The sequence below is a fragment of the Glycine max genome, chromosome 18, assembly GCF_000004515.6.
Source record: "Glycine max cultivar Williams 82 chromosome 18, Glycine_max_v4.0, whole genome shotgun sequence".
NCBI classification, from domain to species: Eukaryota; Viridiplantae; Streptophyta; class Magnoliopsida; order Fabales; family Fabaceae; genus Glycine; species Glycine max.
Window position 1 is genome coordinate 49,619,758 of NC_038254.2, and position 24,793 is coordinate 49,644,550.

General features: G+C 31.8%; 3 protein-coding genes, 1 long non-coding RNA gene and 1 other non-coding gene across 9 annotated transcripts; 3 read left to right on the forward strand and 2 right to left on the reverse strand.

The window, feature by feature from the left end:
• The first annotated feature begins 2,667 nt into the window (after positions 1 to 2,667).
• On the forward strand, positions 2,668 to 5,208 carry LOC100818718 (CASP-like protein 4B1). Its single transcript, XM_003551541.4, has 3 exons — positions 2,668 to 3,207; positions 3,896 to 4,031; positions 4,743 to 5,208. Exons 1-3 carry the CDS (start codon positions 2,942 to 2,944, stop codon positions 4,932 to 4,934), a joined length of 594 nt encoding a protein of 197 aa, XP_003551589.1. The 5' UTR covers positions 2,668 to 2,941; the 3' UTR covers positions 4,935 to 5,208.
• An 829-nt stretch (positions 5,209 to 6,037) lies between these two features.
• Positions 6,038 to 9,116, reverse strand: LOC100792833 (probable WRKY transcription factor 33). 2 transcript variants are annotated; one of them, XM_006602627.4, is made up of 5 exons: positions 8,622 to 9,116; positions 8,364 to 8,522; positions 7,204 to 7,832; positions 6,936 to 7,097; positions 6,038 to 6,826 (listed from the first exon to the last, which is right to left on the reverse strand). In XM_006602627.4, the coding sequence occupies exons 1-5, from the start codon at positions 8,838 to 8,840 to the stop codon at positions 6,373 to 6,375; spliced, it is 1,623 nt and encodes a 540-aa protein (XP_006602690.1). In that variant the 5' UTR covers positions 8,841 to 9,116; the 3' UTR covers positions 6,038 to 6,372. The 2 variants fall into 2 exon arrangements, with proteins under 2 accessions (XP_006602690.1, XP_014626730.1); XM_014771244.3 differs by having other exon boundaries at positions 7,204 to 7,835; positions 8,622 to 9,082.
• A 2,994-nt stretch (positions 9,117 to 12,110) lies between these two features.
• TRNAQ-UUG (transfer RNA glutamine (anticodon UUG)) lies at positions 12,111 to 12,182 on the forward strand. Its single transcript has one exon. It is a non-coding gene; the product is annotated as a tRNA-Gln (tRNA).
• A 3,636-nt stretch (positions 12,183 to 15,818) lies between these two features.
• LOC100793356 (putative GDP-L-fucose synthase 2) lies at positions 15,819 to 17,929 on the forward strand. Its single transcript, XM_003552239.5, has 3 exons — positions 15,819 to 16,008; positions 16,199 to 16,285; positions 16,796 to 17,929. The coding sequence occupies exons 2-3, from the start codon at positions 16,264 to 16,266 to the stop codon at positions 17,752 to 17,754; spliced, it is 981 nt and encodes a 326-aa protein (XP_003552287.1). The 5' UTR covers positions 15,819 to 16,008; positions 16,199 to 16,263; the 3' UTR covers positions 17,755 to 17,929.
• A 1,310-nt stretch (positions 17,930 to 19,239) lies between these two features.
• Positions 19,240 to 23,689, reverse strand: LOC100793887 (uncharacterized). Of its 4 annotated transcripts, none has more exons than XR_001386199.3 (5): positions 22,963 to 23,687; positions 22,721 to 22,846; positions 21,455 to 21,524; positions 21,276 to 21,363; positions 19,240 to 19,624 (listed from the first exon to the last, which is right to left on the reverse strand). It is a non-coding gene; the product is annotated as an uncharacterized lncRNA (long non-coding RNA). The 4 variants fall into 4 exon arrangements; XR_001386198.3 differs by lacking the exon at positions 19,240 to 19,624 and adding an exon at positions 19,857 to 20,006 and having other exon boundaries at positions 22,963 to 23,686; XR_001386200.3 differs by lacking the exon at positions 19,240 to 19,624 and having other exon boundaries at positions 20,918 to 21,363; positions 22,721 to 22,876; positions 22,963 to 23,689.
• Positions 23,690 to 24,793: the final 1,104 nt, after the last annotated feature.

Here is a 24,793-nt window from a genome sequence, read left to right on the forward strand (position 1 = left end):
CGCAAATTGGTCTAAGACCTGGAAGATGAAGAAAATAGTTGATTGATGAATGAGAGTTGCAACATAGGATTTATTTTATTAGTAGAATCTCAATTCTGCAGCAATGGTATTCCTTTGAACCAATCTTAACTCTTAAGCCTATATTAGTGAAGCACTAGATGGAAATTGTTTTTTTTTTTTTTTTGAATAAAGATGGAAATTGTTATTAATGAAGAATTTTATCTGGTATTTCAATATATCTTACAAAATGAATGCGCAGAGCATCTGTCTAGCTTCTTATTGCTACTTTTTTTTTTTTTATGGACTCGTATGATTGCAATTTATAATAAATAAGAAAAGGGTTAATTCAATAATCCAATGGTAAAGAGTCCTAAATAATCTTATGGATTATAGATTGGTTTAACTTCTTGAACCATGTAGCCCCTAAATCACAGACTATTACAAGTTGCTTTTCTTTCTTTTAATGGTACAAGAGAGAGATTAAAATTTGGTGAAAGAATGAGAAAATGTGAGTGAAATAACAACATCGAGACTTACAGGATTAAACACAGTATCAAGCACTTATTAGAAACCCATGGTGCAGTGGGATCAGTGGCAGAACCGTGCAATTGTATCATAAACCACAACCCAATTAATTAATTAAGGTTACAAAGCCAAATCATTTTCACCCACCAGATTAAAATGGCAAATCATAAACAGCACATTAGCGCTTAGTTTATGTCTAATTATAATGTCATTGATGTGTTAACTGTTAAGTTTCTTTCAAAATCAAATCAAGTGATGAAATCCCAGTATCTATGTGATAGGTGTCTTTCTAACAAAAGCCCCATAAAAACAGAAATTTGAAAGAACCAACTCTTTAAGTCACAATCCATATATATAGTCTCTTTTCCCGCCTCTTCACTCCCATTGCTTCCCTTTCCAAACACTCCAACAGCTCCACCAACACTTTTTCCCTTCACCACATGTGTGCCTGAACCACTCCTGCCACTAAGAAATTTGTCAGTAAATTCACACTAGTTGAACAAGAAAAAGTATGTTTAATTTATCTTTCTACTAAGAAACCTTTTCTCAATCAGCTTCCTGCCATGGTAGTTACATGATGATTAACATAAATATTTTAAGATGGTTTCTATGGTGCCCCCAATAATTTGAAGGATTTTGGTACTGTTAATTTTTTAATCAATCAAATTACATGTTATTTTTTTCTAATTAGTCATTGATTATGTTTTTTAAAATTACAACTTTTTTAAATTAGAAAATATGATTAAATATAATTTTAGAAGTATGATCCATAAAATATTTTTAATTACTTTCAACGCTCTTTATAAAACCTAGGCATAAAAACAATAATAATAAAATTTTAAATCCTAAACCCAAAAGATTTTTTTTTTATAAAAAGTGTTGAAAGGAAACTAAAAAATTTTTAGGATTCAAACTTTTAAAATTATCTTTAATCATATTTTCTATTTTTTTAAAAAAAAATTAAAATTATTAAAAATAATAATCAAAGACTAATTTAAAAATAATAAAAAATAACTAATAGAGAAAATAGCGTGTAATTTAATTAATTAAAAAATTAACAATATAAAAATCTCACACACATAAAAACTCTCCATTTTGTTGTCCTTAGGTCAAGTCTCTTTTCAATTCAAATTCAAAGTCACTACAAATTTTATCATAGACGCTTAAACAACAAAAATCATTCCACATTTTGTTAATCCAACAAAACTAAGAGCCTAACTTAACTAGTTGAGTGTGCATGAAATATTGTAAACATTGAGTTCAACTCCTATAAATAAATAACCAACAGGAGAAAAAACCATACCCCAATAAGAGAAATTATACTTTCTCATACAAGTTATATATTATTATACAACTAAATACTTAAACAAGTAATACTATTTTATATATACTATTGTATTATAAGCTTGGATAGTAAAATCATTATTCCCTCAATTAGAGATTTCAACACTTTTCCTTTTTTCTTTTGAAAATATATTTCACATATTACCCCCAAAGCTAGCTAAAAATATCTTATCTATCTATATACTTTTGTTTTTAACCATTTAATATTTGTTTATTATAAATTTAAATTATATAATAATAAATATTGATCATGTGTAATTAATAATCTTTTATATGTTTTATATAATACATAATCTAAAATACTAGATATATGAATATTGGAGTATTAGGAAAAAAGTATACCCACTTCTTCTAAATCTTTTTTTTATCAACAAATATTAATTATTAACTTTTATTAGTGAAAGAAATTCAAACTTCTGTCAATCTTTTTTTCTTTCTCTTTTCTCTTTTCTCCTTTCAACCAATTCATTTTTTAATAACACTTGTACCTCCTTTAATTTTTAAACAAATATTTACCTCCTTAATTTGTATATTTAATATAAAATTGTTACTTATATAACAATTTGTACACTTAAGAGAAAAAGAAAAGGAGAAAAATTTAAGATATAAAAAAATAAGGTAATAAAAATAAATAAATCAATATTATATAAATCATTATATGTATATCACTTTAATAAAATAACACACACCTTTCCTATAGTACTATCTAGACTAGAAGGGTGTGAGCTGGGGTAAGAACAAATTTCCCATGTTATTATCTACATGGCCACCCTGGCACATTGCTGTAGCAGTTGCCATTGCCTTTTATCGTACTCCACACTCCTCCATCCAATGTCATCACGCCACGTCATCTCTGGTTTCACTCACGCGCGCTTTGCTCGCTAGAAAACTCTACCCCGAAACTTCGTTAACTTCCTCAACTAACGATTTTACCAACGTTAGTTGCTTGCCACCTTTATTCCATAAGCAAACAGAAAAAACCAACAGACAGAAAACCAAAAGGTGTCTTCTTCTCATTCAATTTTTTCTTTTACTTCAATTCATCCAAATCTGAATCCGAAACCATAATAAGATGTCAAATCTCAACGGTAGTGATTCGCCGAAGATACACGTTGAGACTCCGCCAGTGGCGCCTTCTGCGCCGAGCGAGGGCCACCACGCGGCGGCGAGCGGCGGGATTGGCGGAATTCTGCGGCGGTGGAAGAGGGAGGACTTGATCAAGAGAGGGTCGTTGGGACTGAGAGGGATCGCGCTGCTTTTCTGTCTGATTTCGTTCATTATCATGGCCAGCAATAAACATGGGGATTGGAGAGAGTTCGATAAATATGAAGAGTACAGGTAGAAATCTCACACCCCTTTTGAGAATTTTGGATGATGAATAATGGGTTTTGGTCAAAATTCGATTTTTATTAATGTTGATAAGGGAATAGTGATTTTTTCATCGTCAATGGTTAGTTTTTTTTATAGGAGAAGAGATCGAATTCGTAATCTTTTTTTCTTTCTTAATCATTCAGTCAACTTTACATCTAGCATTCATTTGTCAAAATTCTTAGGATAATTGATTAGTTTTGAGATGGAGTTGAATGTTAGAAATATAATGAATTTAGTTTTATTCTGACATTGTAAATCAATTACACTGACCATCAAATGTGTAAATCAACTACTGTTAACAATATGGAATTGAGTTAAATATTTGAAGAAATTTTTTTATATCATCTGTAATACTACTATTATTTTATCTGACTTGATTGGTTCTTACAGAGAATATATGTGATCTTGTTCCCAAAAAAATACACTTTAAAGAAATGATTTTAAAGCGCATAATCTTTATCATACATACAAATTGTAATTTGATGACAATATAATTTTTTTCCATATTTTAATTAAATTCGTGTAATATAAAATGTATCACATGTTTTTAATTAATTTCATGTAATATAGGTGTGTCACATGTCTTTAATTTAAGGTTTTTAGATAGTGGATTCACGAGAGTGATGAAGTTGAATTGGTTTTTGGAGAATGACAGGTATTTGCTGGCTATAGCGATTTTGTCTAGTTTGTACACTGGAGCCCAAGCGTTCCGTCAAATTCAGGAACTCTCCACTGCAAAACAATTGCTTCAGCCAAGAATGGCAGCTATGATTGACTTTTTTGGAGATCAGGTTTGACATCATTTTTCTCTTATTTTATTGATTTCAATGATACTACTACATTTTTTATCCCATATCTGATATCTGATTCTATGGCTGGTGAGGAGTCACTAATCAAAGTCAGTTGTTTAAGTTTAAGTTGAATTCAATTCTCAAAGGAAATTCATTTTCAGACTACTTCTGTTTATTTATGTAAGTTTGAGAAATTTTAAGGTTAAATAAACTTTGGTTATGTTGATGAGATGCTTTGCAATATATTGCAAATTAAATTAATTTGTTTCCCCTTTGTGGTTGAGTTGTAGAGTTATCACCAATGTTGAAGAGATTGGATTGGAAACTTGTGACTTGTCTCTGAAGTTACCCCTACGGAAGTAATGAAAATGAAAGCTTATCTAGCTTTAAAAAATTAGTAATAAAATTAAGTGTTTTTCTAAGGATGTACAACTTTCAATGACGTTTAAGTGCTTCAATAATGCAATCACAAGGGAGGGATAGGATTTTTATTGGCCTTAATTTATTGTTTTAAACAAGTTAACAGTCCTACATGTGGCACCACCATATAATATTCAGATGACATATGGATTGATTGAGGCTTCATTTTGAACAATTCAAACCTTTAGACTGTTTTGTTTATTCAAAACCTTTATGATTGACTAGGATTTATGAAATATTTTCCTTTTAAGGACTATGAAATGCTAATTTTGAGAACGTTTTTGGTTGCAGATCATTGCATATCTTTTGATATCATCAGCATCTTCAGCAATTCCAATGACAAATAGAATGAGAGAAGGGGCAGACAATATATTCACAGACTCTTCAGCTGCAGCCATTAGCATGTCAATTTTTGCCTTCTTGTGTCTAGCAGTATCTGCCCTCATTTCAGGCTACAAATTATCAACTCAACCTTATATATGAAGTCTTAACTTTGCAAAACTCTCCTACTACAGTTTCATACTTCTATACAAATCACTTTTTTTCTGTATATTAATGAGAAAAGGAGTCAGGCCTCACCTCTCTGGCTCGGTGCATATGTATACAGTGAGATTTGATATTGATTTCATATACGAATACATGTAATGTTTAATCATTTTTCTTGTACTTGAGACTATTTATTGACCAATTTGGCCAAAAAAAGATTATGTGGTGAATGCATTATCTGAATTTGACTGTGAGACGCAAGCAATGGCAGTCAGAAGACTCTGAATTTGATTTTTTATTTCTTTACTGTATGATTACCTAATGTACATCCAAAAAGAATTGACTTGTTAAAATCCTAGATGGTTCAACTTTCAACTTTCGGACACTCAGTTTATTACAAAAATTTCAGGCGTGCAAATTTTCCTTAATTTTGTTTTGTTTTCTAATTAAATCAGATATCACTTGTTATCAACAAAAATTGCATCAAGGACTATGAATTGAAAATTCATCAAAATCCCGGTAATGATGTTTGTGGGATGTGACTCAAAATCAACAAAACCCCAAATGTGAAGAATTGAATTAGTTGATGTCATCCCGGTAGACATACACAACATAAATTCGGTTGTCATAACTGAATTGGTGACTTGGCGCCAAAGGAAAATCTTTTGCTCCTAAAGCTAGCAACTTGTGTCTATATATACTTGATCATGTAAATGAGAAGAGAGGGAGATTTTCATAGAGAGAAAGAGAGTTCGAAAGGAGATAGAGAGCTAGGAGATTGAGAGAGGTTTTGTTAGAAAGAAACCGAGAGAGATTAAAGCTAATTTTTGCTTGTATTGAACTTGTAATCTCCATGATGAATGTGATGATGATGAGCTGCACTTTTCTGTGGATGTAGGCACATTGCTGAACCACATTGCTGAACCACGTAAAATCTTGCTGTAGATCTTGGCTTTGTACTTTGCTGTGCTCGTTCTTGTTTCTTTGATCTTGTGAATTACTCAAAGACTTTAAAAAACCAACAATGTTGGTACAAATTATGAAGTCCCGGACCTCCTGATTTTCATCACAAATCATTTGATAAAAACTAAAAGTAGAAATTGCCAAAACAAGCACACATGCTACGGATTGATGAAATATCGGAAGATTCTTCCAGAAGAACCTTTTTCCCTACAAATACAACAAAAGAATAACTGAATTCATCAGTCAATCCTATGGTAAAGTTGAAGTTTCTATTTGGACATGAACTTGGCAGGCAGGTATAGCAGCAATTTGCTGTCACTATGGCTGTAGTGCCAATCACTAATCTAAATGAGGTAAATAAGTAAACATTTGCAAATTTTTTGTCTATATTCTGCTGTGAAAAAACTAAAGTCCTACATGCTATACAAAAACATATCCAAGATTATACGTAAAGTTGTGGTCCAGTTCAAATTCAGTAGTCCTTTGAGAGAAATGACTGAAGGAATGAGTCATCCTTCCTCTCATCCTTGGCCTTTGAGTGTGCAGCATCTGTGTATTGCGCTTGATCGGTATGTGAACTCATTGATCTGTTAAGAGCTGAATAGCCAAAACTTCCAGGGTTCTTGAACTTGTCCAGTGAACATGATTCTTGATTACCAGTTGCTGGATGTCTAGTATTATTATAGAGAGAGTTTGTGAAACTTGATGAGTTAGAATAACAATTCACTGCCGAGGGTCTTATAGGTGCTGGTATGCTGCTGTTCAGAGAATTTCTGTTCATGTAATAGTTTCCGCTACCACGTGCAGCAGGTACATCATGGTTGTGTTTCCCTTCATAAGTTGTGATCACAGCTTTGATGTCATGTGCAGCTCGCTCAACGTGTTTTCTCACTGAGCAACCAGGGGCCGTGCATTTGTAATAGCTCCTGCAGATGAAATGTTTTGAACAATTTTAAGTAATGGTGACAGTAACAACATGAATTGCAACACTTAGAACCATTAACTTAAGGGTCTTTGTTCTCATCTGTTAATTACCTTGCATTTGGGTTTCCTTTGACTACTTTCTGTCCATATTTCCTCCACCTAAAGCCATCATCAAGTATATCAATTTCGCTTGTGGTTTGAACTACAACTCTAGGCTCTCTAACCGTTCTACTCCCTGAGACAGAATAGCCATCGTTTTTGTTATCTTCCTTCCTACAAAAATGAGAATCCGAATTAGTTATATGCAAACCAAGTGAACTATGCAATTTCATTCTAAAATAGCGAATCAGATCATTAAACTGCAGTTTGTTGATCTTACCATCTTTTGGCATCTGGTCCAAGGTTATCTTCATCTCCTCCAGAATAACTGGTTTGTGATGTTTGCTCAAAATTTTCCTCTCCAACAGAAGCTGAAGAATCTTCTTGTATGGAGAAATGATCCATTTGTGGATTTCCTAGGGTCACCACTGATTGATCAGATATCCCTGAATTTGTGCACGATGAAGAAGGTTGATTAATTGATTGAGAGTTTGTTCTTCTAGTAGACTGCAGTTTAGGGTGGTTATGTTGGCCCTTATATACTATTTCAGTGATTTGTCCTTCCAAAGTCTTCTCCACTTTCTTCTTCACTGAGCAATTTGGATGTGTGCACTTGTAATAACTACGAGGATTTTCACTCCCTTTCACTTGTTTCTGTCCATATTTTCTCCAGTTGAACCCATCTTCTGCTCTCTTTTGTTCTCTAACAGACAGAGATGCACTTGTATAGTCAAAATAACCAGACCCTGGAACTGAATTACTTTGTATTTCTGGTTTTCCGGCAGCCATTTCTGAGGAAAATTTCTGAATTGAAGGGTATTCAGATTTTGTTGCTGTCCTCTCAGATGAAAAATCAGACTGCTTTGTAGGTTCATTGAATTTCCACATGTCTTGTTTCTTAAGCGGTTCCTGCTGTCCAAGTAGAACAAACAAGTATTTAGAATACAAATCCAAATAATGACAAGAATAACATGTTTCAAGCCATCAATAAATCAAACCTTGTTTACTATGATTATACATCTTGATTATATCATTACAATGAAGTTTATTGTTTGTCAAAACATAGAAACATACATTGGCATACTTTTTGGGTTAGACTTTTTCAACTTAGAATATGTTAGGCAAGATATGAACCTTGTTTTAACCATTCAAACCGTGTTTATACCAACAAAATTAAAATAGAAAAAGAAGATGAACAAAGCAGAAGTAGAAAAAGAAAATTCAAAGGACCATTAAAAACAAGTAAATAAGAAACTGACCCCACAAGACATACAAGACAGAAGAAGCTAATAACAGAAACAAGTCCAAATATGTAAATAACAGCAAATAAGAACCGGCCTCCAAGTGTCTTTGTTGATCAAATAATAACCAAAAAGACACAAAAAATATAATTGTTTAACTCAAATGGTGACAAAAAAAAAAAAAACAGTGCTCACTCACCACTTGAAACATGTTTAAGGAAGATTGAATTTGGGTTTGGAAAGAGAAGTCAGAGTAGTTTTTCTCATCCTCCTTGCCACGCTGTTGTTCTTCACCTGAACCGTTCCTCCAGTTGAAGCTCTGGCCAACCAAGGCCTCAGTAGTAGGAGAAGCAAAAATCTAAAACCACACACACAAGAACAAAGAAATTAAAACCCGACAATTAGTAATGCCCCAAACATGCACACTTGTCAATATGCATGAGAGTTTGTAACTTACATTTGGAGAAGGAAAAAACAAAGGTGAGTTCAACAACTCAGAAGGGCTGAAAGCAGATGAAAAGTTCAAGTAAGAAGAAGGGGAGACTGGAGAGGGAGAGAGGGGTAGTGAGGGAGGTTGAACAGACTTGAATTTAAGAACATCAAGTCCAACTTGATGATTTTGATGATGATTATTATGACTAAGTTCAGAAGTTTCCCAGTTACTATGATCTCCCATGGTAATGTTACTAGTAATATTGTTCTTTATTATTGATGGAAAGAAGGTGAGTGAAACTGTGAAAGATCAAAGATATGTGTCCTATTGAAATTCGGGTGGCAATGAAGAAAAGCTTGCTTTGGATTTGAATTTATTTTCGAAAAGTGGTATATGACATGATATAAGGAGAGGAGACAAGACTCAATATAGTCATATAGAGGAGAGAGTGACAGACAGACAGAAAATTGATGCACGATTTTATGGCAAAAGCTAGTGATAACCAGCAAAAAAGTCTTGGAAGCTGCTTCTAGGAAGCTGAGGATATGTTTGACTGTGGAAAACTGAACTGGGTCAAGACTTGTGGGTTTGACTGGGTTGCCTCACAGCCTGCCATTTAATACCCTTCTTACATTATTAAGATGTAGGATGTAGGATTCAATATTTCTCTAGTATATTTATCATATACTTAGTTTTGTGGTTTTAATATTTATAAAAAAACTGGTTTGAATTTCCATCTAAATTATGTTTTACATTTTTAAATTTTGTTTTTTTAGTTCTTATAAAATTGTACTTTTCATATAAGTCTCTTTTATACTACTATTAAAAACATTCATTTTAGACTTTAGTTATTTAAGGAACAATTAAAAAACTGTTTTAGAAAAGAAATTATTATATAATCTTACATCTCACCTATTTATAATTTAGTCAATCTTTATGTGATACCTAATCTATTTTGAATTTAAGAGAAAAAGTTAAGAAAATTTGATTTATGTATTATATGAAGATTCTTGAAAATTAAGTGTATATTTGATTTGTAATTGAAATTGTTATGAAATGGGTTCGGATACATATCTTAGAGAAAAGTTAAATGAAATCGAAAACAAAAATTATAATTATTTGACAAAATTTTGGGCCAAAAGTAGTTTTTTTTTTATCTCATTTTCAAAAATGCTCTAGATAGAGTGGAACATACACTAAGTTTTCACATTATAGAGAGAGAAGGGCGGCTTGTAAACATAGGATAGGATGTGTTATTGGATCGAGTTCCTGTCTGATTATGTGGTACCAATGTCAGAGATCCAATGTTATCAAACAAACTACATTTAACGACAATTATCAATTATTTATTGGACCGTTTTGTTAGAGGGGTTATTGGTTGTTTTCATTTCTGAATTGGTTAAATAACTTTAGACGCTTCTTGTAATTTAGATTTGTTTTATGTGTGAAGATTTCTTGTTGGGTTGAGTTGCTGAAAGAGATAACGGAGAATAAATTGCGGGAGATGCCATCTTAATCCAATAAGATATGTAGGTATAATTATTACGCTACTCGAACGAGTGAGCCGCATAAAATGAACACCTTGTATTAGCCACTAAATAACTATAACTTAAATCTAATTTTCGTCCTCATCTTTTGTTTAATAAGTCTCTTCATTTTAAAATAAAAATATTTAGTTTTTTATTTTAAAAAATATATAATTTTAGTCAAATATTTCATAGAGACATTTGATCTCTTACTTTATAAATTTTATAATTTTTTTGTTAAATCTTCAATTTTACATATATTTTATTTTGATCCAATTCAAAGTGCTATAAAGAAATTATTTAATTAATTACAATATAAGAAATAAAACATAAATAAAATTGAACATAGCACTAAAACTACAAATTTTTTAAAATAAAAAACTAAAATTATATAATTTCTAAACTATGAGAATCAAATGTCTCTATTTTAAAATAAAATAATCAAAATTATAGATTTTTAAAATAAGAGGATTAAATGTTTCAGAATGGAATGATCAAAATTATAAATTAAACAAAATAGAAACACCAAAATTACATTTAATTCATAATTATATTATGAACAAATTGTAGGCAACTTGTAATAATATGTAAAACTGTAGCATTTTATTTTCGTTTTCGGAAAACACCAAGATTTGCTATGGAGTAAGAAAGTGTATGTGTGCATAGTCGGATAGATATCACATTTAATTAATAATGAGGCGGTTTCTACTGTGAACCCTTATACCATAAGGTTCATGGATGAAACATTTATTTTACAACATTGGATATCATTTAAAATAAATAAACGGTGAGATTATGAACCTTAAACAGTAATTCCATTTTATTATAATTATTTAACAAAATTAGTGGATGCCTGGATTATGTATACAATTCTCTATATGGCCTTTCAATGCTGTCCAGGAGGATTTGTTATTTTTGTCATTGTTTCATTTGTACATTTGAGGATTGATAAAGATTTGAACTTTACATTGATGAAAAAAAAAATTGAACATTTGAGGAAACAACGTAGGAAAATTTTACAGCTTTTGGAGTTTTGGAATCTCAGGCAGTACATGCTACACACTGCACACAATTAAAAGGTTCATTGCAATAAGGAAAATGTTCTATGATGAAATTTAAATGATTATTGTTATTCAGCAAGTTTAAGACGTGTGGGGTGGGGGTCTTGATATTTTGTTTTTCTTTATAACCTTGCACACGTAGTTTGTTAGATTCTGCAGTATAGGTGCTGATATTTTTGTTTGATATGTCATAATGGCATTAGAGTACCCTTAAATTGCACTCCAAGTGTATGATAAAATGTCCAAATGGTGATGCTCATAACATCTGTAATTTGTGCATTTCTCCCAATTTCATATGTAATTTTCAAATTTAAAATCTCTGTTCCTAAATTTAATTGAATATAGTTTGATTGAATCAAGACATTTGAAATGAGAGTTGTTTTGCCAAGTCATGTGAGAATGCTGGTATTTGAACTTGAACATGAATTATAATATTCAGTATTTTGCCGAAGAAATGTTAGTGTAATCCACCACAAAATAGGATGAAAGAGGATTATATGTCACATATAACCGGCAATGCTTGAAGTCATATCAGTCGCACTATGTTCATTAGAGAAAGGGATTTATTAGACATTTCCTATTTCTTATAGGGATTCAATAGTCATTTCACAATTTTTAATAAAAGGACATATTAGTCTTTTTCTTATAAATGAAATTATATTTAATTAAAAAAACCATGTTATTGTGGTTACTTTTTTAGTGATTTATGGGTGAACCATTTAACTGGAATGAAACATATGTAAAAAAACCATTTAACTTTTTTAGTCGCCTAATAATAGTTGGTAGTTTAATGTAAAATAAAAATGATAATTTATGGGATTTAATTTATGTTCTTTCATGCTCGTTTGAGATCCGAATGGGAAAAGGCATGGATATCTGAAAATAAATTTTTTAAATAGTATAACATGTGAACCTCCTAACAACAAGGTTCTATGGTGTAGTGGTTAGCACTCTGGACTTTGAATCCAGCGACCTGGGTTCGACTCCCGGTAGGACCTCTTTTTGATTTTTCTTATGAAAATATGTTGCCAAATCCATAAAAGCATCGTTCTTAGAAAATAGGAGTATAAGAATTTAATAAAAACAATTTGAATAAGGGGAAATTTTAGGGTAGACCATCTTTATGGATGGTGCAATATGAACCGTTATTAACAGCAAAGCTTTCACTAGCTCCACGGGATCGTCAAAGCATTGCCCTTGAATAAATAGTGGAGTTAAAAAGAGAATAGATTTTTTTTTCTCATACACAATATTCATAAAAGATCTAAATAAGCATCATTCATAAAGAATAGGAGGAGTATAAATGTATAATAACTGTATAAGAATATAATAATAATAATAATTGGAATAAACACTCGAGTTGAAAAAGGAATAGAATAAAAATAAATTGTCATTTTTGTTCCTGAATATATAATACGTCGATAGATTTGTCCATCCTTAAAAGATAACAATTCAAATTTTAATTCTCGAAAGTAAAAAAAAAGTGCAACAAAACTTATCCGTTAATTTCTTGCTTGTTACCGTTAATTAAAGAGTATTTTCAAGGACAAATTTTTCAGCACTTTACACATTTATGGACAAAAATAATTATTTATCCAAAATATAATTTAATATTCATCTTTCCTTTCTTTTTTAATCATTGCAAACATAACATTATGATAAACGCTTAAAAAAATAGAAAAACAAGCATAAGTTACAACAAACATAACAAAAAGCATAATATTTATTAATAAGTACAATATGTATATTGCTCTAAAATTTCTATTGTGACATTACTTTACCTAAAATATGAAACTCAAACAAAAATGCACAATCACTAATTTAATCCTTACAAAAAAATGAGATCCAACTTGATTTTAACACTACCTAATGTTATTGCACAATCATTAAGTTAATCCTTATAGAAGAATGAGATCTGACTAATTCGTTCCTAAATGTGTCACGTAAGTCTTTCATTAACGATATCAGATGAATAGATTTATCGCATTTTTTTTTTCACTTTCAAAGATTAAAATTTAAATTTTTATCTTTGGATGACGAATTTATCATCATTCTACACATTTAAAGACAAAAAACAACTATTTACCTATAGAATAATAAAAATATTTCTAAACCCTTTCTAGTATATATTTTACTTTCAAGTTTCAAGAGCCTTACTTTAAACTATTTATTGATATAATAACGCATGATATTCAACTATTTACGTGAGACTTGGAGTCTTGAACCACAAATTGTGAACACACAAAATACATTAAGAACCACATAAGACATCCTTCAAAAAAAAAAAAAAAACACAAGACACATTTGTTATTTATCAGTCCATTGCATTAGTATTTTAAAACATTGTGGAAGACTAGAATATCACTGAATCACTGAGTCTGAAACCACAATAGTTAAAAAAAATAAAAAAAAAAAACAAGTTGGATAGAGTTTTGGACAGAAAAATAAAATATTCATAGAAAAAATTTATTGTTACAAGGGTATGTATTTCCTCACTAAAATCATGACACTTATAGAAGATAGAGTTTTTTTTACAGCAGTACATAAAATTTAATTATATATATTATTGCTACAAAATATTTTTACATAAATGTCTAATTATATTTTAAAGTCTTTATTATGTCATCTTGTTCTTTAATAGGAAAAATGAAATATTTTTCAATTAATTTTTAGTAAAAATATTTTATATTGAATCATATAATATATAAATTACACTCTAATACATTGATTTTTTTAATTATAATTTTTTAAGAAAAAATTAAGAATAGTAAATGACAAGAATATATATATATATATAAAAGAATTTTTTTACATTCTTGATGTATTTAAACGAATATTAACATAAATAATAATAATTTGTCTTTACTAATCAAATGATTCAGAATTTAAAATTTGATCTAAATTATATTTTTTTGGGAGTACACTCGGGTGAGATGAGTTATGAACTTTTTAAAAATTATAAAATTACTTATTTTATTTCAAAAAATTAACTTAAACAAACTTATTTATACTCAAAGAAATTTTAAAAGACTTATAAATTGTTGATTGGAGTGATCTTCAATTTAATTTTTTTAAGTAAAATCTTAAATTTGAGAGTCTTGTATATAAAAAAATAATAAAATTTTACTAAAAGAGTTCAGTTAAATTTCAGATAAGAGATTAATTATTTTTAAAACTAATAAATATTGTACGTGGTGTTCGAAATTTTTGTTTGAAGAGCAAGTCCCTCACCACAAAATTCCTTCACGGAGAGAGACGAAATACACTCTGTTTTGGGTGTACGGGACAGATAAAATACATTATATATGCAAGTCTGGAGGAAGATAACTTGGCTGTCATGACATGCAATCACTTGTACTGTAAGTCTCAACCATTGTCGGTGCTCAAGGACTCACGAAAATTTAAGGAAGTTGCTGTGTTTACTGAAAAAAATTACTACTAGTACTTGATGCATGTTGATGCGAATTTTGCATAGCTTTTACTTATTCCCAAAATTTTACTATTCTCCATTTTTATTTTGGCATTTGACATGAAAAACATAAAACGGTGTATCCCCCTGCCCAATTTCAGTGTATTAGAAATTGGTAATGGGAGAATAATACTAAAATACATAAAGAGTGGAACTTTTTATTGATACTAAAATTCAGTGTATAAAATTAATATTTTTTAATGAGAATACATAATTAAATAAAATAAGATACAATAGTATATATATTCTAATATTTATTGTATTATAAATTAAAATACTCAATTTTAAGAGTGGAACTTTTTTTTTTTTCCCTCTTTCAATTAAATATTTTCGATATTCTTATTTTCTTTTTATGGTTTAATTATAATTTTAGTACTTCACATATTACAAATGTGTAAATTTTGTCTTTTAGTTCTAATTTAGTCAATTCAATCTTTCAAATATTATAATTATGTAATTTTAATTTCTTTTCATCAGTAAGTAAATGTCATTGATTTGTGCCACATACATGATGATAGTGTTGGCAGGATGACTAATTTGACATACTTATCTAAATTGACATGTTTGATTTTAGTCATTCAAGTTTTATAATTCTCTAATTTTAATTTCTTAAATTTTACATTAGTTATAAGATTGATTTTGTAGATGAAAATAAAATTGAAGAGAGAGAACGTCAACTCAAATCATTTTCGCTAAAAAAAAGTTAACAAAAGTAACAATTAACATTTATTTTAAAAAAAAATTAATTTTATAATTATATGATTTTAGTGTTCTTAATTCTAGTTTGATGTGCTAAGGCTGTAGAAAAATATTTTATTATTAAAATACACTTATATATATATATATCAAATATAAGAAATATTTATTATATTTAATGTATTTAATAAATACTTATTATATGTTTAGTAAATACTCATATTATATATTATATATTTAGTTTAATAAATGTTTTCCATATTTATTAAATATATAATAAATATGCTGATCAGTATATTTTAATATTTATAATAAATATTTAATATATACCATTTATCATTTACAATTTACATACTAATAATTTTTGAAAGGTTTGAATAAAAATAGAAATATAAAATTGAACCACGAGTGAATGGACACAACGTTGTAAAAGATAATGTTCATATATATATATATATATATATATATATATGGTGAAAAACGAAATGAATAGCATCATAGAGTAAGTGAGTGAGAGAAGGAGATTCTGATTTGATCTCTCAGATCTGAGCTTACCGTCGCCGGAATCCAACTCAACCTGGGTCGGATTCTTGGGTATCATCGCATCGCCATTCGTTTTAGCCTCTCAATAAGAGATTTTAGTTCGCTTCAAATTCGAGGTAAAAAATTTTGTTTGCATCCGTCGTATTGGAAGTGGGTTTCAGATTTGAGACCTTAATTAGTGTCCTTCATTGATTTGGATGGTGGGGTGTTATATCTGTAGATGTTGAGCTTTATGTTCCTCTATAATGAGTTGCTTGTTTTTATTTTTACTTTGAATTTTTTGTTAATGTTATTGATTCGTCGCAGGTTTGATTTGAAGTTGAAAGTTGGAATAGCTTAACTGTTGTGTAAAACAACCAACACACACGAGCATGGGAAGCCAAGACAACAACGGTTTTTCTTCTCTTCATTCATGTCTTCTATCTGTGTATGATTGCATAGAGAATTATTCACTGAAACTCCTTGAAATGAATCCCTACTTGAATTGAATGTCTTAATTCTTGGATGAGTAGTGCTACACACCCTGAAAATTTTGTTAGAACTTAGAATTCAACTAGAATTTGACCAATTAAAGGGTGGTCTAAGAATTCAACTTTAAGGATTAGTTATATTGGTCTAAGAATCAACACCATTGCTGACTCATTCTAGCAAAAAAAATGAGATTGATTTTCATGTACTGATAGTATAAGATTTTTATACTGTTAACTAGCCAGAAATCATCCTAGATATGACTTTTAAAATAGTTGTCCTTAAAGTTAACCTACTTATTATACATGATAAATCTGTGATTAGATGACAGTGTAAATGCATTCTTATTAAATTCAAAAAGAATTAGTCCATTCTTTTTGTAATTCTTTGATTTTAAATGTGTTCCTGATATTATTTCTTTTCGTGAATTTTCAGTAGAATTGTCATCCAATTCATTTCTAGCTTACAAATCTGCTAAGGTGTTTGTTGCTGGTCACCGGGGTCTTGTTGGCTCGGCCATTGGTCGCAAGCTCACCCAACTTGGGTTCACTAATCTAGTCTTGCGCTCCCATGCCGAGCTTGATCTCACTCGACAATCTGATGTTGAAGCCTTCTTTGCTTATGAAAAACCTGAATTTGTCATTGTAGCTGCAGCCAAAGTTGGTGGCATCCATGCCAACAACACCTACCCTGCTGATTTCATTGCCATCAACCTCCAAATCCAGACCAATGTCATCGATTCTGCATATCGCAATGGTGCTAAGAAACTGTTGTTTTTGGGTTCCTCTTGCATTTACCCCAAATTTGCACCCCAACCGATTCCGGAAGATGCTTTGCTTACTGGACCCTTAGAGCCCACAAATGAATGGTATGCCATTGCCAAGATTGCTGGGATCAAAATGTGCCAGGCTTACAGAATTCAGCATAAGTGGGATGCAATTTCGGGAATGCCCACCAACTTATATGGACCATATGACAATTTTCATCCCGAGAATTCGCATGTGTTACCTGCTCTCATGAGAAGGTTTCATGAGGCAAAGGTCAATGGTGCTAAGGAGGTGGTTGTGTGGGGCACCGGAAGTCCATTGAGGGAGTTCTTGCACGTTGACGATTTGGCAGACGCGGTTGTCTTCATGATGGAAAAGTATAGCGGACTGGAGCATTTGAATGTAGGGAGTGGAAAGGAGGTTACTATTAAGGAATTGGCTGAGTTGATGAAGGAAGTGGTGGGATTTGAAGGGGATCTTGTTTGGGATTCTACTAAGCCTGATGGGACTCCAAGGAAGCTGATGGATAGCTCCAAACTTGCAAGCCTGGGTTGGACACCAAAAGTCTCACTCAAGGATGGGCTTGCTGATACCTACAAGTGGTACTTGGAGAACGTAAATCTATGATTCAGATGGTTAAGCAGAATGTGCCATGTCAAATTTTATAGGTACTTGTCATTTCACAACGAAGAATTTTTTGTTAAAAAAATAATTATCCAGAGAACAGTACTTGACCAATTTTTCTGTACCAATTATGTCATGTGCAATGAAAATTTCAGTGCTTTTTTTCGTGTTTTCAAAAGATCATGAGATTAAGAACCATTTGTTGAAAACTATGAACAGAGTTTTTATTTCACAATCATATTAAAGGCTCTATCTCTTGCGTTAGTAGTTTTGTTTCAAATATGCATTTCCTGTACCCCGTTATTTTCCCTAGAGTCTGGGCTTTCGGAAAACAATTTATGGATGTGCAGGAAGTTTTAGCCTCAAACCATCGACCCAGCATCACCATGTTGTGGGCTTTCATCTTCATCACTACAAGCCACCATCCAGTCTGTTTACTGAATTTTATGTTTCGAATGTTTTTCTTTCTATACATGAAGGGCCCTCTAAGGCCACTATGTTTCTCATGTTAACAACATTTATCATGACAACATCTTTCAGAGAAAAAACACAATAAAAGTAAAGCATCTGGTGATGGGAGAGCTTCGAGCGACAGTTTACTGCATCACCACTAACCACCATAGCCACCACCAACCACCATCTTGGTGGGAGAGCTTCAAGCGATAGTTTACTGCAGCTGCATCTTGGTGGGCATGACACCCACAAAACACCATAGCCACCACCAATCACCATCTCCTCCCTTAACGTTTACTGCATCGCCATCTCTCTTCCCAACCCCATCACCACCGTGTCATGGGCCACCACATGACCTTCCTACACCATCACCACACCACCGCTCCACCATCATCATCAAATCTGTCAAATTTGAGCCCAAAACCATCACCCATCACCAAATCCCAACAAAACAACATCAAAACCACTACCCCGTGTCGCAACCACCTCCATGGCTCCACCCATACCCAAAATCCTGTGCGCAACCCTCCCTCTATCACTGTAAACGTCACGCGCGCATAACTCTTACCATCGACTCTAAATCCCAATGTTTATTTGAATCTAAAATTAGAGTTTTGATTTGGGATAGTGAATTTAAATTGTAGGGTGACACAAAATTAGGGATGAAAAGTGGCTTGCCAATTTGTATTCTGGTATGATGTTTGTTGAGGCTTGGAGAGAGGGAAGAGATAAATGGAGAAATGAAGGAGTGACGGCAGTCTCATTTTGCTCAATGGAGAAACATAGGAGTGGTGATGGTCTCTCTTTCCAAAAAGCTATTCCCAAAAAGCATGGCTTTCCAAATGACATAAATATTTTAAAAAAATCTTACGTGTAATTTCACTCAAGCAACAAGTATAGTGACATGACACGTGACATATCTGTATGATTGATTAATAATCACATAAGCAGATAACGAATTTTGACTAATTATCTCGGACAAAAATTTTCAAATATTAAGAACCCGATTCAAAAAAAAAATTATTAAGGACCAAATGTCAAAAATATGTATATATCAAAGATCAAAAACATATTTAAAGCTTAAAACTAAGTTAACTCTACCTAATAATTAAGTGGTTAAGAGTTTAAGTAATTTATATGGTATGAGATAGTATATATTCAAACTTCAATGCCACAAATGTACCCCAAAATAAAATAATCTCCACCCAGTAATTCAATTTTCTTTTAATTCCCAGACGGGGTAGGGGGATTGGGTGGTATTTTTAAGATTGTAAGGATCAAACCCTGCCCATGAATTAGAATTACATAACTGTCCTCCAAACCATGATGAATGTGTACATTTATTCCCCGCTCCCTCTCCAGAAATTTGTTTTCATTGCAATTAGATATCCAAAGTCCAAACCTTATCGTAAGAGATTAACTAGACGAGCACCAAAAAAAAAAAAGTGGGATTAACTAGAAGGTAGCATAGAATGTAGCATGCCATAAAACCAGACAAATAAATATCTAAAACTTGGGTAAACATCATTTGGAAGCCTGAATCTGCATTTCGGATTTAGAAAGTATTAACTTATATACGCTCCTATTCTATTTGCATGATATGGTGATGTGTCAAGGAAAGGGAAAAAAGCCCCTCAATTAACAAGCAACAATTTCATCAAAAAGTAATAATATTTCCTTTTCTTTTTCCTTGATTAAAAAAAATGGTGTAGCATATCATACACAGATCAGGAAGCAAAATGATAACTGGAAATCACTAGAACATATGTGGTGGCTATGAAGAAGCAGGATGCCACACCTACCTAGAAAACAAAGGAGCGCAAGATCAATCTACAAAGAATGACAGTTTAATGTCAATCAAGAATGGTCTGTTATAATGTGAAGCACTACAATGCAAAGACTCAGCAGTAAACCATTCCAAAAAAATCCATTAGCTCAATTCAGGAAACATATATTGTTCAAAATGATGCTTCTGGAACAATGGCTCAGGCCAGTTATCCTACCACATTAGTTTCCATTGTAGTTTAATATGAGTATATTGCATTTCCAAATTCTTTACGTATTTTGTTCATTTGATGGAATGTGGAGGCTTAAAAAAAAAAGAATTGATTTTTATCAACACTGTTGCTTTGTTGTTTCACACTGCACAGACTTCGCCACAACACATTATAGTCTATTTAAACATAGTAGATTGACACATCCCTCCCCCATACCTTTGCATAGCGAAGAGCCTCTGGGCAATGGGGTACGTTGTTTTTTAAACATAGTAGATTGACAATGACTTCATTTTTATCAACATTGAATGACAAAGATGCAATATTGTTCTTCAATGCTGTCCTCTAACTTTGAGCAAATAAAGATCGAATTGAGTATATGTTGACCCCAAAATCTATATGCTCCCCCATCCCAGCCCTTGCTAATGATCTAACTTCAAAACTTTCAGCAGACTTTCTCAGAAACACTATCAAACTTCAAGAAGGTTAAAAAGAAAGTGCCATAACCAACTCAATCACCAGATTAATTGCATGTAATATCATCTTTATCTTTTAAACCACATATTGAAATCTTATTCTCCCTCAAATTACATACAAAGTGATAAAGGATAAGCTTAGCATCTTGGCAAGTTGGCAGTCTTTATGTCTCTCTTTTTTAATGTGATTAATTACATCTCATTTTACAAGAACAACACTGTAGATAGGGGGAACAACAAACAAAATAAAAAGAGACATGTAACCTTTCAAGTTCAAGAGAAAGTAAGAACAATACAAACAAAATACTTAAAATTTCTGAAACCCCTCTCCCAGGTAGACTAGACACAAACTCTTAGACTCATGTAGAGAAGTTACATCACACGCCAAATTATGCAATACATATTTCTGGATCTCAGAACATAAAACCCATCATAACACTCCCAAGTCAGAAATAAATTTGAATTACTTGATACAAAATACACAACAATCTAAATAGGAAGAAATAAGGCACACAAGCCCAAGCCTCAAGCTTTTCTATTAGATAAAAAGAGTAAAATCACTAACAACACAAGGACAGGGTTGGGATCAGGATAAACTCACTTTTGAGAATTTTGGACATGAAATCAAATTTAGTCTGTTTAAGAATCTTCTTCCAATTCATCAGACTCAGAGTCACTTGCATTATAACCTAACGAAGATGCACCAAAATGAAAAATAGTCACACTAAATTACAAAGGAAAACAACGACGATATTCTGCTAGCAACAAAGGAGGATTTACCTGGACGTTTACCCCCAACTTTCCAAACTGAAGACCTAACCCTCGACACTTTAGTCAGCCAAATTCTTCCCTTCATTCCCAAACCAATAACATCAGCCTTGGAAACAAAAGAAAAAGACAGACATGTACATCTACATTCCACACATCGTTCAAAATTACACCATTGCTCTTTATATTCCATTAACGGTCCATATATTCCACATTTCACACTACGAACTCTTTATATCCATTTCTACAATTACTTCTGTGAAGTACACATTAAAACAACAAATCTGAAAACACAAATGATTGAGTTTTGACATTTTCAAAAGAAAACCTGACCTCATAATTGCAAGCTAAAAAGACTTTTCAAGCCATTACATCTACACTTGATAGAACTTCTTATATTGCTAGACACATGTAGATAGGGATATAAGCATGATATGTGTGTATGTTAGAATATACACGTATTAGGATCATAGAAAGAACTCAAATGCTTACTTCATCCTTTTACAATAATATTTAGATGAAGTTCCTTATGTACTTTTAGCGTTGTTCTCCAAGTATGATTTAAATTTCACATCAGTAACTGACACAACAAATGCTTGACTTTTAAAGAGTGCTGAATACCGAGGTAAAACTCCAATTTTGCTCAGAACTCGGAAGTCACCAAAAGCACTTAAAAGAACTGCAACTAAGTTGTCTTCTTTTTTCTTTTTTTTTTCAAAAGCTAATTCTTCTTTCTTTGGTCTAGTTACATTGACTCCTTGAAGCACTAGAAACCCCAAAATCAAAACTCAAAAGAAAACAAACAAAGGACAAAACTTATATGCAGTTTCTTAAGTCCTTTTTGGTGTTGTTCCCCCATCAAAATTAGAGTTTCACTTCAGTAATCTACGTAATAAAGGGTTGCTGCATTAAAAATCAACATAGGTCACTGAGGTAAAACTCCAGATAGGAGTAAATCACCAAAAGCACCCTAAAAAACTGCATACAGGTTTTTTTTTTTTTTTGAGTGCATCAAGATATTCCCCAACCGACTAATTCCTTTCGAGGCATAAATATCACCAACGTGAGTATTATCTCTCCCAACAAAACAAAGTCTTCTCCATTCACATAGGTCAGAAATCAAACCCCTGACAACGTATATAAGTTTTGTCCAAAAACAAACCAACCCCAACCCAATGAGAGTTTCATTGAAGTAGACTGAATCCAAGACAACAACAACAACAAAAACAAACAAACAAACAAAACAAAATAAAACAAAGCAACAACACATCTTCTCACCATCTCTGGGAACACCATAGCCATGACAGTACATCTGACCACCCCTGACAGTGGCACACGCCCCGTGCTCTCTCTCCCACTGCTGCTCTCCATGTCTCAATTCCACAAACCGAGGCTTTCTTCTTCCTGAAAAGGGGTGAATTTTTCATATTTCTTCTGAAAAAACAAAATCAAGGGCATGCTTAGATTGAACTGGAACACACAGAGACCGAGAATTGCAATGCGGAACGTAAAGTTGGTACCTTTGTGCTTTAGGCAATGCTATGGCATGCACTTCGCCTAAGGTGGATCTCGCCACCTCTACTGGCGATTCAAGCAGTGGTTTCACAAACCGCTGGTTTGACTGGCGACTTTGCAGTTGCAGGCGCGTGCAGGAGGAACAGGTTGCAGGCTACGGGAGTGCAGGTGCAGCGCGTGCAGGAGGAACAGGTTGCAGGTGCAGGGAGCAGCCTTTGACTCCTTGGGCTTAGGAAATTAAAGAGGATTCGCCAGTAGGTTTGGCGATTTGGGCCAAGTAAAAGGAGTCGCTGCTGGCTTTTGCGGTTTAGGCACTTTAAATACTTGTCTCCGTGTTTCCCATTAATTCAGTGATTTCAAGTTTTCAACATTTGCAGTTTTAGTGCTCTTGAAAATTTGCAGTTTCAGTGTAAGTGTTCTTGAGAACTTACTGAAATCTTCAAAAAGTGGTTCCTTATTTAAATTTGTTTCAAGGTTCCATTGAACGTTCGAAATTTCCAATGAACCATCTGCGGCATCAAATTATTTTTTAATTAATTTTTTTATAAATTAGTTTTATATTTCATATTCGTGTTCCTTTGTGTTAAATACGTATCCTGTGTTCCCAATTACTTGTGATTTGAAAATTTGCAGTTTTAGTGTTCAGCGTTCTTGAGAACTTACCAAAATCTTCAAAAATTGTTTTCTTGTTTAAATTTGTTTCAAGGTTTCATTGAAGGTTCGAAATTTTCAATGAACCAACTGCGGCATCAAATCTTTTTTTAATTAATTTTTTTATCAATTAATTTTATATTTCATTTGCCTCTTCCTTTGTGTTAAAAATTTGTGTATGGGTTGAAGTAAAAGTATATTGCGTGTAAAATAAGAAATTTTCTGCCATCATCTTTATTTCAAGAAAATATTTTGAATCCGGAAAAAATATTTTGACTTTTAACTGAATATTGTACTTTTTAATTAGGTTAGTGTTGATGATTTGTTAGTGTGTTAAAAATTGATGAATAATGTATTTTTAGTTGTGTTTAAAATAAAAAAATGTTGTAGCATCATATTTATTTGAAATAAGTATTTTGGGTGTGAAATTTTTTTTAAATATCAAGTTGTAGTATTTTTTTAATTAGATTAGGTTCATGTTCATAGTTTGTTGGTATGTGTTAAAAATTTATAAGCGTTCAACTTGAAGGGTGTTTAAAATAAATTTATACTTTTAAGTTTTTGGCTGACATCATATTTATTTTAATATATTTATAGTAATTTTTTAATTACCTATTTTATTTTGAAGTTATGATTGTTAAGATTAATTATTTATAATATTAACTTTGTTTATGGTTTATTTTTCCTTTAAAATTATTACCTTAAAATTGTTTGTGTTTTTTAAGTGTCTACCATTATATTTATTTGAAGTTAATAATTTTTTTAAGAATAAAGTTTTAATGTGAAGTTCCAGTAAAGAGACCTTTTGTGATTATATTTGATTATTTTAAATTTATTATGATTAATTATTTAAAATTTTGTTTTTGTAGATACATGACGAATTCGGTTATAACAGTGTTGTATTTCAATGGAAGGGTACATGAAGAGAATGATGGTGTAATATTTGAAGGCAGTAAAAAAGCGATTCAGATTAAACGTGGAATTAGTTTCAATGCTTTGAAGAAAAAAATTGGAGATAAGGTAAAGTTAGAAAATAATGAAATTATTTCTGCTATCAGTTGTAGATTTTTAGTGTCTGGAAAATATGTTGCGTTGCAAATTTGTGATGACGAAGATGTTGAAACCATGCTTGAAAGTTTTCAACAACAAGATCAAATGTCAGTTCTGGAATTGTACATAGAAAAG